General features: G+C 38.8%; 2 protein-coding genes across 6 annotated transcripts in view; one reads left to right on the forward strand and one right to left on the reverse strand.

The window, feature by feature from the left end:
* LOC26527562 overlaps nt 1-16597 on the forward strand; it is a 63513-nt gene that overhangs the window by 40109 nt on the left and 6807 nt on the right. For 2 of the 4 annotated variants that reach the window (XR_006357862.1, XR_006357863.1), the window contains one exon: nt 4177-5309. The exons of 1 other annotated variant lie outside the window; for it this stretch is intronic. Coding sequence is in view for 1 of the 3 variants with exons in the window: in XM_044010975.1 (XP_043866910.1) it covers nt 4177-4189 (13 nt within the window). In the remaining 2 variants the exon portion in view is untranslated. Of the gene's footprint in view, nt 1-4176; nt 5310-16597 lie in introns of those variants that run through there. One more of the 4 variants, XM_044010975.1, reaches the window with a different exon arrangement.
* The window catches only part of LOC6578966 (UPF0746 protein DDB_G0281095), a 135857-nt gene that overhangs the window by 20517 nt on the left and 98743 nt on the right, over nt 1-16597 (reverse strand). The window lies entirely within an intron of this gene.

Genomic DNA, 16597 nt, shown 5'->3' on the forward strand with positions numbered 1-16597 from the left:
TAATTTAATAAAACGTTTAAGCGATTAGATACGTTTGTATGCACTAAAATGTAACCATTAGATACGCTATCTACACACACACACAGACAGAAAGACACACACACAGACAGACACTACACTGTGCAGACACAACAAAACAAGTGCAGCTCCCATTTGGCAGCAGCAGCTGCTGCACTTGCTGGGCCAAAACGCTAACGAGCCTTTGGCCACGCTCTCCAGCTTCAGTCTGCCTTCATCTCTAACGCCTCCCTGCCCCTCCTCCTCCTGCTGCTGCTGCTGCTGCTGCTGCTCGACTATGCCAGCCATTGAGTGTGGACCATGGTTTTGGTATCCGTGTCGAGACGACGCTCCCTTTTACTTGATGCTGTTTTTACTTTTGCTGCCGGCTGACTGCCTCTGCCTCTGCCTCTATGGCAGCTTCTCCTCCTCCCCTGCTCCTCCCCCTGCTCCTTCTCCTGCCGCTTGGTCATGGTAAATCTGCGCTGCCAATCGCTAAAATTATTGCGCTCAATCTTTGTTATTAGATTAACTTCTATTTTGTTTTCCTATTTGACTTTGCCATAAAAACGAATCGCGCTGAACCTTTAGCCATACACTAACCCAGCCCAAAGGGCAGCTCGATTAGCTTCAATTGTTTGTAACCAGAGAAACTTATAGTTATAGGCTCTTTACTGAATTTCGCGTGAGTTTCTGGAGGGTTAAAAGTGAATTGATGAAAGCGACATATTGGTTATGAGATATGCAAACTTTTACTTTTTCTTCTTTTGCAAAGATAATATTCATTTAATTTTGTTTTTATGGTCTTTAAAATTTTGGGAAAGTGTTTTTAATTCTTTTTACGAGTTTTTGGCATTTATTGGACTTTTTTATAATTTGGCGTTTTTTACATTTTTGTCTTATATGATTTATGTAGACGAGTTTCATTTATTTATATATGAGTTTTCTATTAAGTTTTTATATTTTATCCAAGTTTTAGAAATTCAAGAAAAAAAACGGACAACATCATAAATCTAATATATGTAATTCGCAGAAATGGAATAGTTCTTATATATTCACATTTTCATAGTATATTCATATATCCCTAAGGCATAGTTTCATATATGTAGTTAATTTATTGCAATATAAATTTTTTATTATTAATTATTATATGTTTCTAAATTGTAAATGTAAATGTTTCTAAATCTCAATCGAAATGCAGCAACAAAAGCTTTAAAGATTTTAATCATTATTTTATTTATATATTTATATATACTTTTTTGTTATACATATTTTATTTATATATATTATATTTATATATATTTTCTTCATAGTTTCTTAGCTTGATATATTTCTTGCTTGCAGTGGACCTTGCAAAATTCAAACATAAATATTTCAATCTAGATTTCAACCTAAAAACCTCAACCAAAATTTTTTTATTATATGTATGCTAACTATAAGATATGCATATACATATATACATGTATACATATATCTTCTCTTCAATTGCAACTCATTTAACTATTAGTCACAGCCTTGTTATAAAGTCTTTATATAGTCAAATCTAATTGAAGGCCTTCAGCATGAACAACAACAGAATTTGCTTTTGTTTTCAGTAAAAGGATAAAAGCGAACGAGCTCAAGGGCATTTGAGTTTCGGCTTGGCTCAACTGTTGCCAATTTTCTTGTTATCTGTTGCCGCTGCCGCTTCTGCTGTTACAATTGCTGTTGTTGTTGCAGTTGCTGTTGTTGTTGTTGTTGTTGTTGTTGTTGTTGTTGTTGTCGTCCATTTGAAAACTGAAAGTGCGCCTGGTCAAGCTGAGCTTAGTCAATGGCATTAGGCAATGTTGCATTAGCTATGCTCGCCTGCCATTCGGTTTTGGCTTCATTTGTTTTTACGGCCACCATTTTGTTAGACGTTGCACTCAGCAGATGCACTCAGCGCCGCTGCAATGAGTTTTGCCTGTTTTTGGGCTGGCTAAATTGGTTTTGTGTTGGGCTGCCATGTTGCTGGCGCATCAGCAATTGAACAGCAACAGCAAACAGCAATTGCTGCAACCTGCTGCAACCTGCCGCACTGCTGTTGCATGCTGTAACCATGGGCCGTTTGTCGATTGCCGATTGCCGATTGCCGATTGCCTATTGCCGATTGTCCTCTATTCTACATAGCTGAGTTTTAGAAAGGCACACAACTTTCCTTGCACCATGATGCGGTCATAGACCGACCGACCATGCCATGCCACGCGCGGCAACATTTCTTTTCTCAACTTTCGCTTTGTTAATAATGATGTTGCAAGCAGCCGGTGCTGCTGCCGCTACTGCTGCAAGCTCTATATTGTGTTATGCAATTGGAGTAGAGAGCTTTTGGCGAAACTGATTCTAATTAAGTGCAAGACAGAGCTAGCGAGGGAGAGCGAGTGAGAGAGGTAGAGTTAGAGTGAGAGATACTCAATCAGTGTCGCCTTTAAAATCGTTTAATGAGTGGCTTTTATGTTCGCAGCAGCTCAGCTGCTCACACACACAGACACACACAGATATACAGAGAAGCCTTAATACTCATTAAAGCCGGTCGTATTTATGCATGCAGCATTAATGAGGGAATTTCACAGGGAGGTAACAACAGCTCCAGCTTCAGACCACTGTGACAAGTGCGGCGTAATTGAAAGAAATTAAAAAAGAGAGAGACCGAGAGTGAGAGGGAGAGAGACGAATTATAAAAAAAAGAGAAAAATAACAAAAAAAAAAAAACTCTGCAACTGTTGAACGACAACAGCAACAGCTTTGCAGACATATCAAATGATGATGATAATGTGCCACGGAAATGGGTTAAGCTGCTTAAATGTTCTGCCCCAGCCTCAGCCACAGCCCCAGCCCCAGCCCCAGCCCCAGCCCCAGCCACAGCCCCAGCCACAGGCCCAGTCACAGCCGCAGCTCCAGCCACGCCGCCGACAACGACTTCAGAGTGCGACTTCAACTCCTCCTCCTGCTCTTCCTCTCAGCCGCGACTCCTGCTGCCCTGGTTCGTTCTGCTACGCAAGTTTTCTTTACAAAATCATTTTTGTACGTGAGTCGCGCTAAAGTTGATTTTATTCTTCATTTGGTTTTTTTTTTTTTTTTTTTTTGCCAAGCCAGAAGTTGACAGAGGCTGTTGCTGTTATTGCTGTTGTTGTTGTTGTTGTTGTTGTTATTGTTGCTTTTTAAATGCATTTAAATGCGCACGCATCAAAATAAAATTGGCCGCAATTAAAGCAGAGAAAGTGAATACTCTGAGCAGATATATCTGAGCAGACATTACACACACACACACGCACACATACGCACGCAATCACACATTACATACTCTCACACACACACACACGCACACACATAGATCAGCTTAAGTGTTACAACTGGCAGTAAGTGCGGTCCATTCGTAGCTTTTACTCACGTGCCGTAATTCTAGTTTTTTTTTTCGGGTTTTTATGAGGTCGCTCGCTTGCTCTTACCTGTAAAAGATAACGAAAAAACAGATGGAAAATTTTAGATAAAAGTTTAGGCCACACACTTATGCGCAATTTGCGTAAGCAATAAAAAAGACAAAAAAAAAAAAACATTAAATTTAAAACAATTATATTAATAATAATCATAATCTCTTATGTTGTTTTTTTCTCTCGGGGTTTTAATGTTTTTATTAAGTGAGAATTGGACAACTTGTTTTTTTTTTTTTTTTTTTGGGCCAATTAAAAGGCATAGGCAAACATGGCTAGCCAACTGGGCCATAGTCATGTCCGTTGTCCGTTGGACAAGTGTTACACCGTGTGATATGAATGAGGTTTCTAGAGTAGACACAAAACTAATAAAGCTTAAGAATTTAGCATAGATAGCCAAGCGAGATGAAAATAGGTATGTTGCAATATATCATAAAATTTTTTTTGGGGGTTTGCTTAAATTATATGATTTAAGTACTGATTCATGTTCAGAACTTCAACCTTTTTCTGTGTCATATAGAAAACTTATTTGTTGTGGTTTTTAATCGCAGTTCGAGCTTTTTACCGTTCTACAACTATACTTTCTAAGTACTTTATATAGAGTATGTTGCAGTCGAAAATCTTAAAGATTTTTATAGACACTAATAAATTGTAATATTTTATATATATTGAAATTAAAGCTACATATAGGGTATCTACTAGTCTAACCCATTTCCTTCTGCTTTATATATAGAATCTATTTATAAAAATATTCAGGACTATTCTTGGAAGAAACTCAATCAAATCAATGTCTGTCTACTCAAGTTTGTGTCAACGACAGCCGACAGGTGGCGCATATCAATTATCAATTTGCAATTTTCCAATCAACAAGCAACAAAAAAAATGTATAAAATAAAAAAACAACACACACACACACAGAATATGAAATGGTAAGTAAAACAAGTTTTGTGGCATTTAATTTATATGAAAATGGACTTGGCCCGGACATCTTGAAGAAGGCCTAGACATTGGTCGCATCAGCTTGCCGGCGGCTTAATGAAAACTTGGCGCCTGCTGCAGAAACATACGCACCCCTCCCCCTCCACCCCACCTCTCCCGTCGATGGGCCGCTTAATGCTGTCGTCAAGTGTATTAAATTGAAAATTTAATTAAAGAAGTTTGCGCCGGTTGCGTCTTGGCCAAGAGTAACACAGCTGTCTGGCTGGCATCAAATTAGCCAAACACAAAAGCTTATTGAACTCAAGAGCAACATTTGTGGCCCAACAGATTCATGGTCGACAAAAACAACGAAACGAAGCAAAAATGGATTTAAAAAAAAAAAGTAAACTGAAATCAACGCAAATCGCTGTCAATAATGGCCAAAAAGAAAAACCGGACGGTTGTGCCAACAGAGCAAAACAGCAAAAGCCAAAAAGGCTTAATTTGTAGCCAAGTTAAGTTATATTCACACGCTTTTTGATACCAATTGCAAACAATTGCCCTGCGTCAACACGTCCGCCACAGTCCCAGCAACGCCCCCCTCCCCCAGCTCCAGCCGCAGTCACGCTTAGGCAGTTTTGTCAAAATACAAAAATTGGCCAAAAGGCAGGCGACAAAGCGGCTAAGAAAACAACAGCAGAAAGAAATAAAATAATACAGACACACAGAGACAGACAAGGCTGTTGGCAGCTAATAATGAAACTAAGTTGGTAATAAAGCTGGCCTAAACCAAGCAAGCGACTTGGGTGTGTTTTATATGATGTTTGCCTATCAAGGACTGATTGTACAGCCGAGAGTCATTTTGAGAGCACTGAACGACTGGAAGATGCCGTAAATATGCTTGCTTTTGCCTTGGCTGGGATCATTGGGTGTTTATGATGCCACCAGGTGAGCATAAATTAGTTCATTTAAATATTTGGGATATAAATTGAATAAAGTTACAGGACTAGATATATTCTTTAAATTAATAATGAAGGAAATTTAATTATAGAACTTTTTGGATAGATTTTTGTATAAACCTTTTGGCATTCTCTCCACCTTTCACTACCTGTCTATTTTTCCTCTCTCTAACTGTACTTGATTAATCAAGTGTTTAGGCACTTGATATCCTCTCTATCTGTCACGCTCTACTTTTCTCTCTCCCTATCTCTCTCTCTCTTTGATCGTGCCCTGGTATCCTCTCTGTCACTCCCTTTCTTCTTCTGCCTCTTCCTCAGCATCTCATAAATTATATATGTTTTATGCCTGCTTTAGTCATTTACATACCCTTTTCAAGCCATAAGTTCAAGGGTATAATAACTCATCTAGCTCATAGCTTTAAGTGCAGGTTCTAAAACATAATTAAGACCATGGCTAAGACCCGCAGACCCAGTACACACACACACACACACACACACATGCAGAGAGTTAACTCTTTTGCAGCTTATTACCAGCTCATGTGCTTTTTGGCTAGCCAAAAATGTTCAATAAACTATCAACAGCTGTCACTAGTTGCTGTTAGTTGTTGTTGTTGCTGTTGTCGATTGCTGCTGCTGCTGTTGCTTGGGCCTTTAACTCTGGTCCCAAACAAACTATTATGTCTTTTGGGTAGCTTGACTCCGGCCGTTTGTTGGTTGACTTGTTGCCATTAAGTTAAATGACATAAGCATAAAGATTTACGCCGCTGAAAACGGCCAGAAATCAAACGCTGTCAGCCAAAGTGTCAAATTTGTAATGAGCCACAGCAATGGCAACAACAATTGAAACGTGCCAGAGAACTCGGGCTGCTGCCACGCCCGTTTTCTTGTCTCGTTGTTGTCGTTGTGTGTGTGTGTGTGTGTGTGTGTGTGTGTGTGGTTTTTTGTTTAAAATCGCTTTTGATTAAAGAAGTTGTCAACCCATAGTCAACAAAAGCCGCTTGATAATTGCGCGTGGGCGCCCCCTCTTCAGTTGTCTGTTTTCGTTTTCAAAGTATTATTAAATACATACAGCTACATCTCGATCGCATTTATTGCTCGAGCTCGAGCAATTTGCATAGTGAACCGTAGCTGAGGTCGGGGCTGGGCCAGGCCAGCCTTGAGCAGTGCTTGAGACTCGTGTATTATTGTAAACTCTTTAAAGTCTCTTATTAAAGGCACAAAGGCAGCAGCTGGCAACGACCTTGCCAAGCCATAGAAAAGTTTCGATTTTGAATTGCACACACAGACACAGACACATACACTCACTTATACACACACACACACACTCTCTCATACACACACACAGAGTCTTTTGTGACACAGCAATTGCTTGAACAAAATGCAGCGCTATAATTAATAATTTCTCTTTAAATTCGGTACTCTCGCGGAAAAGTGGGCGTAGTTGTTGCCCACGCGCAAGAGAAATATTATGCTTGAAAAAACCCGGGAAGCAATTATCTTGATGTCGTCAAAAGCCATCGGCATCAGGCATCAAGCCATCAAGCTATCATCAGCATCGTTCACAGCATCGTGAATGCACTTCCACTTAATGAGAGGCAACGCATACACACATGCACATATACACACTCTCGCACACACACACAGCGCTAGTTGAGCAGAAAAAAAATATAAAAAAAACTTTCATTTGTTTCGCTTACTCAACATAATTAAAAACTGCGATAAACCAACAATGCAACAAAAAACGACAACGTTAGAGATTGAACGAATATTAAATACTTTACAGAAAATTAATTTGATAAAATATGACATTTTCTCGTGTGATTTATGAGGAAAAAGTGGAATATATAAGCAGCTATCTGAGAGCTTATGGTAAGAGATAAATAGAGGAGAGAATAATTAGTGAATTATGATAATTATTTCATATCATTAAGAATTTAGAATGAATTCAGTTAGATAGAAGATAATATTTTATATATAATTAAATAAATGATGTCATTATTACAGCCTAATCTAATAAAGCACTAAATTTGATATTATGATAATACTAAAGATAATATAATGTATTGAAAGAAATAAGAAATAAGAATTATTTAATTAGAATTCAAATAGAATTAAAGAAAAACTATCTTTCATTATTAAAAATAATTTTATATGATAGACAAAAATAATTTTTTATTTAAAAATCAAGTCATAACTTTTATCTTCATTTTAAAATGCTAATTGTAAAAATAAAAAATTAATTAAAAATATAAAAAAAAAACATATATATATAAATCAAAAATAAAAACTACATGCTGATTATTAAAAAAATAAATAAAAAATAAAAATAATAGAAAATAGAATATTTTCCAAACACTATCATATCTATAGAAATATTACTTGAATATGAATTCCTATGTATATTTCATATTTATATAAACTTGAGAGGTGAAAAATATAGGGACTTCAACTCCCACCTAGCCTCCCTATTTCATTGAATATCCCGTTAGGGTATTGGGGGTACTTAATATGTATAGCGTGTGTATATATACGTATATATATATCTGGGCTGTGCCTGATTTTGCGCTTGTTAAACGCGCGTGGGCCGTGTGCGGCAGCTATTGATGCCCGGCGCAGTTTCCTCTCCTTCTCCCACCACGCGCCCTTTCTTGCACCCGGCTAAGAGCTTTGCGTAGGCGTCAGTCGAGCGCCTGAGTTGCATTTGTGATTAGCTGGCATTGATAAGCGCGTCAGCTTGAGCCGTGCCCAGCCGTGCTTTGATCCATCTGATCTATCATATGCAAGTGGGCTGGATTTAATGCTTCGCTTTGATTACCGCTTTGCGTTAGACATTTACCAGCTGCAATTGCAGCAATCGCAGCAGCAGCAGCAGCAACAGCAGCAGCAGGAGCAGCTTTTGGGCCAATGATGAAGACAAATGTTAAGTGCGCGACATTTTCACTGTCAATTAGCGCCTAGGCTAAGGCTAAATTGCAGCTGCTGCTGTTGTTGTTGTTGCAGTTGTTGCTGATGTTGCTGACAGTTAAATAACGCAAACGTGCCGAGTTGCAATTGCTTGTTGCTGCTGCTGCTGCCGCTGTTGTTGTTATTGTGCCGCCAAGCACGTAACTCAATAACGCGCACATTCTAACAGCAACAACAGCAACAAGAACAACAACAATTAAGCTAACAATGTACCACACACAAGTAAAAGTTGTTGTTAGTGTCGACTCGACTCGACTCGACTCGACATAATGAAAATCTGCTCGCTTGCCCTGCATGCCACATCCATGCCCGCTCCACCTCCTGCACCTCGCACCCCGCACCCCGCACCCCTACCCCTTGCCCTGCTGCTGTGCAACAAAGTGCAAATGCTTTGCGCTTCCCTCCCTCCCGGCCACTCGGCCCCTGCGGGGGGAAATTGTCTAATGAAAAGCTGTTGTCGACACAAACGAAGCGTAGCCGGGGCCTGAAGTGTAAAAAAAGTAAAAAACTCTATATATATATAAAGAAAAAGAAAAAAAATTGCATTGCAGGTTAGAAGGCAATGCGGGAATTGTGCTAAGGCGAGCGTTGGCAGAGGCAGGGGGGCGTGGCAATAAAGCGCCATCGATTAAGCCTTAAATACTTTAAGGCTGCTGCATGAGAACGAACTGCAGCCGCTGCAGCTGCAACAATTGTTGTTGCGGCGCCAGCAATATGTTGTGATGAAAGGCTTTCATCGGGCACTGACAGCAGCTAAATATATGAGCTAATCAACACCCTAGATGGGCTACAGAAAAGAAGCAGAAATATAGCGAAAATGTAGGCAAAGAAGTTGCAAAAATTCCATTCAAGATTTTGATCCAATATTTGTTTAACTTTTGCTATCTCTCTCGCACCTCTTGTGTCTATGCTTAACTCATCATATTATGCTCACTCAATTACAGGGTATTAGGAGAAAGCATTTGTTGTTTGTTCTTGTAATTCTTTAATTTTTTTTTTGCCATTTTCTTCAAACACATTGCTGATGGCTTCATTATGACAGCTTAAATTATTGGTGTAGCTGCTGCTGCTGCTACCAATAATAATAATAATGATGATGATGATCGTAATGATGATGATGGGGCAACGTTTTAACTTTTTTTTTTTTGGTTAACTGAAACCAAGCAGAAGGCCGCCACAAGCCCAAAATGAAAACGCGTTATGGCCTGTTTGGCTGGCAGCTGCCAAGTGTTAATTATATGGTCAGCAGCTCAATTGCAGCTCCAATTGCGGCTGCGCCCAAAAAAAAAAAAAAAAATAAAATGTGCCAGAAAAAACCATACAAAAAGAACAGCTATCTATGGGGCTTTATTTGCATGCAAGGCCTTGCCACGCCTGCCACAGCCACACTGCCCGTTTCTCAGACTCTTTCCCTGCCCCCGAGTGGGTTGTTATCTCTGCCCCTGCATTTGCACGTGTCGCTATTGGTCCCCAACCCTCTATCTCTGGATCTACCCATGTGCCTCTATCGGTTTGAGTTCCTGTTTCACTCCCCTGGCTGAGATCCTGCTCTTATCCCAATTCCTATTTCTGTTCCTCTCTCTACCTCTACGTCTGCCTAGCCTTTCTTCCTGCTTCTGCCTCTGCCTCTACCTCTACTTCTACTGCAGCCTCAGCTTCTGCCTCTACCTCTGCTCCTATTTCTACCCCTTCCTTAAGTCAAGCCTATGTCTGACCTTTGTCTGTGCATTTCCCCCTAACTCTACTCCAGACACTTTCTTTGCCTCTTTCTCTGCCCCTTTGCTTCCCTCTGCCCTTGTATAAATTCCTCCCTCATCTTCAGCCTATACTTTTGTTTCCACCAATGTCTTCGTCCATGTCTCAGCTTCTGTTTTTGTCCATTCGTCTCTCCCCGCATCTGTCTCAGCCCCTGATTTCGCTCTGTCCCCACCCCTGGCTCTGTTTGTATCGCCTGAGCCCTCGTCTATGCATTTGACTTCCTTCTGTGTCTATCTACTTACTCCACCCTTAGCCTATCCCTCCGACCTCCATCCATGCCTCTATTCCTACCTCTGTCACTAGCCCTTCTTCCACTGCCTTCTCCTCTTCCCTACCTCTACCTCTATCCATCCTCCATTCCTACTTCCATAACTAATTCTGTCCCTGCTCCATTCTCTGCCAAATTTCTTGGCTTCAAAATCAAATTACCCAGAATTCTTGGCGTGAAATTATTTTGGCAAAGCTACAAAACTATAATTATTTTCATATTTAAGGCAAACCTAACTTATGCTAATGTCTTTATTTTTCAGGCAGGAAACTAAGGCAACTTTACAGCACTATATATATTTTTCTATATATTTCTAATACTAGCTGCATTTGGCCCAGCCGCAGTTCAATGTACCACAAACTGCTGCACGTTGCACGTTGCTAGTTGCGAGTCGTCATCTCGCGCTGTAGTAAATAAATTGATTGATTTATGCCAAGAGCTTGGCAGAGACAGCACTAAGCGATCTTCAACCTGGTCATGCCTTACTTTATTTTTTGCAATTCTGTATTTTGTTGTTGCTGTTTTTGTAGCTGTTGTTGCTTTTAATTATGGGCGTGCAGCTCTTAAAGCCAAAAAGACCCACTGCCAGCCATTAGCAATTTTAATTTATTTATGTATGCGCCGCAGAGTTCGACTTTTTGATGCAGCAGCAGCAGCAGCAGCAGCAGCAGCAGCAGCAGCAGCAGCAGTCGTAGCAGGAGTAGCAGCAGCAGCAGCAGCAGCAACAACAGCGGCAGCTCCACTCATGTATCTCAAGTCATGTAGCATACGAATGTTTGCATAAATTAATTTCAAATGCACAAACATGAACTAGAGAGAACACCATATGCAATGGCCGGCCATCAAGAACAACAGGCCTAGGCTAGGCTAGGCTCTGCTCTTGTTCAACTTCAGTCAGTCAGTCAGTCAATCAGTCAGTCAGTTGTTCAGTTGCTACAGTTGCTTCAGTTGATTTGATTTAAATTGCATTTCATGTCACATTTCTGGCTAATTAAGTGTGGCAAATTTGCAGTTAACATGCACTTGGCCATCAAGGCACAGACGTATTTGTCTGTTTTTTTTTTCTTATTCACAATCGTAATTTGTAATCGGCTCATAAGTCAAAGTCAAATGCCAAATTGCGAATTGCGAATTGCCAAATTGCGCATGCGACGTGTTGCCAAACTCTTCAGCAACAAAAAGAAAATCGCATATTAATAAAATGCTGAATAAGACAATGAATGAATGGGCTTATCTGTTTTGGCGAGCTGTTTATAATCGGGGGCGTTTTATATAGGTCATTGAATAGCTGGGCATATACCTTTCGGCAGTTAGTTTGTAACACAGGGGTTTTATATAGTTTTATATAATATAACGTAGCTGAAGTCTTGGTATGCATAGCTATATAATTGGCTAATAATTGGTCAAAAGGATTGCATAAATTTTACGATAATTAATTTCAAAAAATTTTGAGCTATACTTGGTTATCAAATCATATGAGATTTGGCAAAAAATTGCGAGAATATTAACTGTTTAATTTAATTTGATGTGCAGTCGAGTCCCGATAATTCGAAATGGCAAGAGGACCAGTTTTTTATTCGTTTTACACAGAAATTCAAATTATTGAGAATTATCGAGAACGATTTTTTTTTTCAACGGGACCGATTTTTTTTTTCCGATTAATTTTGATTTTTTATTTAACGGAGTGGAAATGATCGAGACTCCATGTATTTAATTTTTTATGGTTATGAATATTACAGCAAAAGGGGAGCTGAAGATATTCACATTAAGAGATTTTCAGAAAGGGCTTCGAGATTTCTTAGATAAAAACATAAAAATATAATAATAATAACACGGCGTCTAAAAGCTGATGGGGATTACTTTGAAGAGAATAAAATATATATATATTTTTTAAAGAAATATAAATATAATATTATAGATAATATTCAAGTAGAGCATGACGGGAGTGCAATATGTTCATTCTCACTTTTATTTAGTTACCGCCCTAGTTTACTTTGCTGACAATTTCCTGCCTAAATGCTTTAGTATGATACCATTTAGAGTATTTGGACTTCACTACAACTTTCTTAACTTTTTCCCATCACTTATGTTTAGCTGCTTCTTCACTGAGTTTTAGCACCTTTTGTTGTGCCTGTTTTATATTGATAATTAAAATATAAATTAAGCAAGACGTTTGTGTAAACAACGCTACGCTTTTGTTGTTCGTTTGTTTGTTTATTGTTAAATTGTTGGCCAACCTTGAACTCTGGCTAGATTTCGTTGTCTGTTTACTCTGTTAATTTTTATGCAGCTACTAAATATGTGATGAGCATTTCATCTAAGAATTATGATGCCAACAGATTCTGAATGAATATTTAATGAGACAGTGTCGCAGGCACAGCCCGCTCTTGAAGTAGCTTAGGTTTTATTGATCAATTTGCATGTTGATTGTTTTACTCTGTTAATTTTATTGAAATTGTTTGGCAGTCACGTTTCAATTAAATCGTAATTTATATTGCAGCTGCGCCAAGACAGAAAACGGAATGCATTCAAAATGATCAAATATTTCGTGATTTGTGGCATTCAATTAGAAACGCATTCATTACACACTCAATTTGAATGATTCGAATGTTGAATGTTGAATGTGTGTCATTTGCATTGTGAGCATATTTCCTGTGGCCAAACAACTTTCCAATAGACTTTTCTTTTGTCTCTGCCTGGCGAGCTAATTGCGACACCTAGGCATAATCAATTATGCCATACCCTAAATACTTTGATGGGCCACTCAATCTTCATTGCATTTGTTGTATCGACTGCCACGCCCCGAAATACTCAATCTTCATTGCATTTGTTGTATCGACTGCCACGCCCCGAAATACCAATTGCATTGACAAAGACTCTTAACTGATTTTGCCCACAGATGTCCAATTGTATAGCTGTCTCGGCAAATGGAATGCGTTGGCTTCAATTTTTATCTGATTTGCTTTCTGTTGCTATAAAGACATGATTTGTATATACCCTGTATCCTATGATTGGGTATATTATTTTTGTGCTTTGTATAAAGCAATGATTCGGTTAGTATATTTAGATATGTTTGTTTGTTAATTTGTTTTCTTGTCTATTCATACTTTTGAATGCTGAAATCTCGAGAAATTTAAGAGCTAGTGAGTTAATATTTGATAGAAATCTTCTAGTAAACCCTATGTTGTCATCTATGAATTTTTTTTTTTTCAATATCTCATGCCATTTCCACAGCTTAGAAATAGAATCTGTTTTACTGGGTATCTCCTAATCGAGCAGACCCAACGAAATCACACTTATTCGCTGTGAATATATTATTATTTACATTATTGCAGTGTCTATTAGTGTGAATTATGTAGTTAGATAAAGTCTTTAGCGACCGATGAGTCTACTATAAAGCATTGATGACCTCATTGACCTTGCCTTGGCATTGGCATTGACCAGTCGCCTTTTTATAGTGTACTTACTTATTACTTATAAAACCTTTATGCAATTATAGCTATACAAAAACTAGAAACTCTAGCTTGTTTGGGAGTTTGTTTTAATGTCTATTTGAAAATTATATAGCGCCAGTTCTGTAATAGTTACAACAACATAACCAACAGCAACAACAACAACAATATGTTAGATGAGTGTGTCTGGTAATTAAGTGCCAAGTGCTCGATTAGATAATTGTCTGCTGCCTGGAAGTACTCAACGATCTTGGCAATCTTCGCATTCTATCTTCAATCTATGTTCAGCATTTAAAACCTGCCAACTACAAGCACTCTTAAACATGTTTTTCCTACAGCCCCTGCCCTGCCCTCAAGCTCCTCACTCCACTCGGAACTTCTTTACCTCCTCTTGTTTATTTTGTTTGTTTCGTAGGCGCGCAAACATACATTAATCTAAGCTTAGAATGAGCGCGTTTATTTATAGCCATGCGCCAATCATCGGATGAGCTAGTCAAGCCATATAACTACAGATGTACCTTTGTATATATGTATATGTATTTATATGTGTATATCTGTATATAGCTAAGCTCTGCCTGCATGATTAACTGTTGTACGAAACGCAAATAGTTAATAGTAAATTTTTAAATTATATTTATATACCCTTGCAGACCTTGGCATTGTGACTCGCCTATTAAGTTTGTTTTAGTACATTATATAATCAATTATTATTATAGATTATCTGATTGACTGTGGCTTTTAAGCCTTTTATGTCTTTGTAGGAAATATGTTTACTGTTGATATGTTTTGAATACTCTATGAAGTAGTCTAGAGTGTATAATATTTATAATAATATATATAAAAAATAAGTAACATATTTTAATATTCTATAACAAGTATATTTATAAACTAATTTTTGAATAGCATTCACCTCACATAATACAAATTGAATATGTCTCTTCAAAAAGTATAGAAAAAGTGGGGTATATACATTTACCTATAATATATATGTAGAGTCTCTCTACTACTATACTATATACTGTATACTATAGAGAGTACTATTACTATACTATATAGAGTACTCTCTAGACTCTCTAAATCCAAGAACATTTCTTCATCAGCCGACAGATTTGAAAATTTTCTTTTCCTGCTAGATATACTCTATCTTCCCCATATTTTCTATCCCTATCGATTTGTTTCTCAAAATCTTCTACTTCCACTTCGCTCTTTTTGATTATCTTTAACCAAGTGTATTTCGTCAGCTACATTCTTTGTTCCATGTTTCTCTCTCGATTGACGTCTTTGCAGAGTTCTCATAGTTTGACCGATTTGTAGCTGCTTAAAAGTCAATTAATGGCCTCAACTATGGGCTTTTCTTTCCGGCTCTTCAGGCAAGGTCATTGCGCAATTATTGAAAATTGTTAATTATAGGCGAAGCGCGGCTGTGTGTAAGTGTGTGTGTATGTGTGTGGAGGTATGTGTGTAGGTATTTGCACAGCAACAAGCAATTTGATAGAGCTTAAATGAAATGCACGTGTCAATTGGTCTTAGCTGAATGCTTGCCTCTCTAACTGGGTCAGTTTAGTTGAGCATTCGACCACGCCCCCTCTCACGCCCATCCACAACTACAAAGCATCATCAATTTCATATTTACCATTGTCGCATACCAACGGGGCGCGGAGGCGTGGCGGGTCGAACAATTCGACGAGCTGTTGCCGTTAGCCATAATTGACCATAATAACAAAAGTTAAGCGCAATGGCATTCGCCTGCTGCTGTTGCTTGTTGCTTTGGACCCCTATCTATGTATGTATGTATTTATGTATGTGGCTGCACAGTTTTTCTCAGCTGTGTCGATTGTGGTGGTGGTGGTGGTGCTGCTGTTGTTGTGACATTAACCCACAGCGGCCTCACATCGCATACCTCGCACGAAAAGTGCCGCAAAATAAAACGTACGAAAAATTTAATTCAATTTAATAAGCGAATATGTTGCGTGCCACGACTGCAGTGTCTGCGGTGCTACACACACTCACACACACACAGTCAAGCACACAAAGACACCCAGAGTTAAGTACTATCTCACTCTCTTTCTCTCTCTGTCTCTCTCTCTATATGCTTGCTCTGTGTAATGTGGCGCACTCGTGCATGCTCCAGAGATTCAGCTACAGCACCGCAGAGATGCCTTAGATGACGCTGAGGACCATAGCCGACGCCTCTTACTGCTGCCGCTGCTGCTGCTGCCGCCTGTGTGTAGTCATGCGTGCGCGTAAGTGTGCGGCAGCACTTGAAGGCAGCTACAACAACAACAACAAAAACCTCAACTCAGGCTCTGGGGGCTCGAACTGTCGTCGTCATCGTCGTCGCCCGTCCAAATGTGAAAATAATCGTAAAAGGCAATTAGCGCAAAATAGCTTTGACACTCATTCAAGTTAGCTGGCCATGTAGGTTACTTCAACTCCCCTAACCACTGCCCTACCGTACATACCCTACCCCTACCCCTACCTCTACCCCATCTCTACCCATTACCTTCATGGGGTTAAGCAATTTTCGTACACATTTGCTATTAGGTGTTTTATTTTGTTTTTGGGTTTTTTCTGAGGTACTTTTTCCACATTAGCCAAATTAATAAAATATGTAGGTCAGTAGGAAAACGTAATTGGCCAGAATATGCTTGGCTAACTGTTGTAATGGCAAGCGGTACGCATCTAAGACATGTAATGTCACATAGCAAAGAGAAAACCCAAAGGTAATTTTATAAATAACAACTTTACTGTAATTCAACTGAAATTATATTTATTAAATCTAAAAAAAAAAAAAATAAAAAATTTTAATGCTGAATAGCTTTTTTATATGAATTT

This window comes from Drosophila mojavensis, unplaced genomic scaffold (assembly GCF_018153725.1).
Source record: "Drosophila mojavensis isolate 15081-1352.22 unplaced genomic scaffold, ASM1815372v1 contig_80, whole genome shotgun sequence".
NCBI classification, from domain to species: Eukaryota; Metazoa; Arthropoda; class Insecta; order Diptera; family Drosophilidae; genus Drosophila; species Drosophila mojavensis.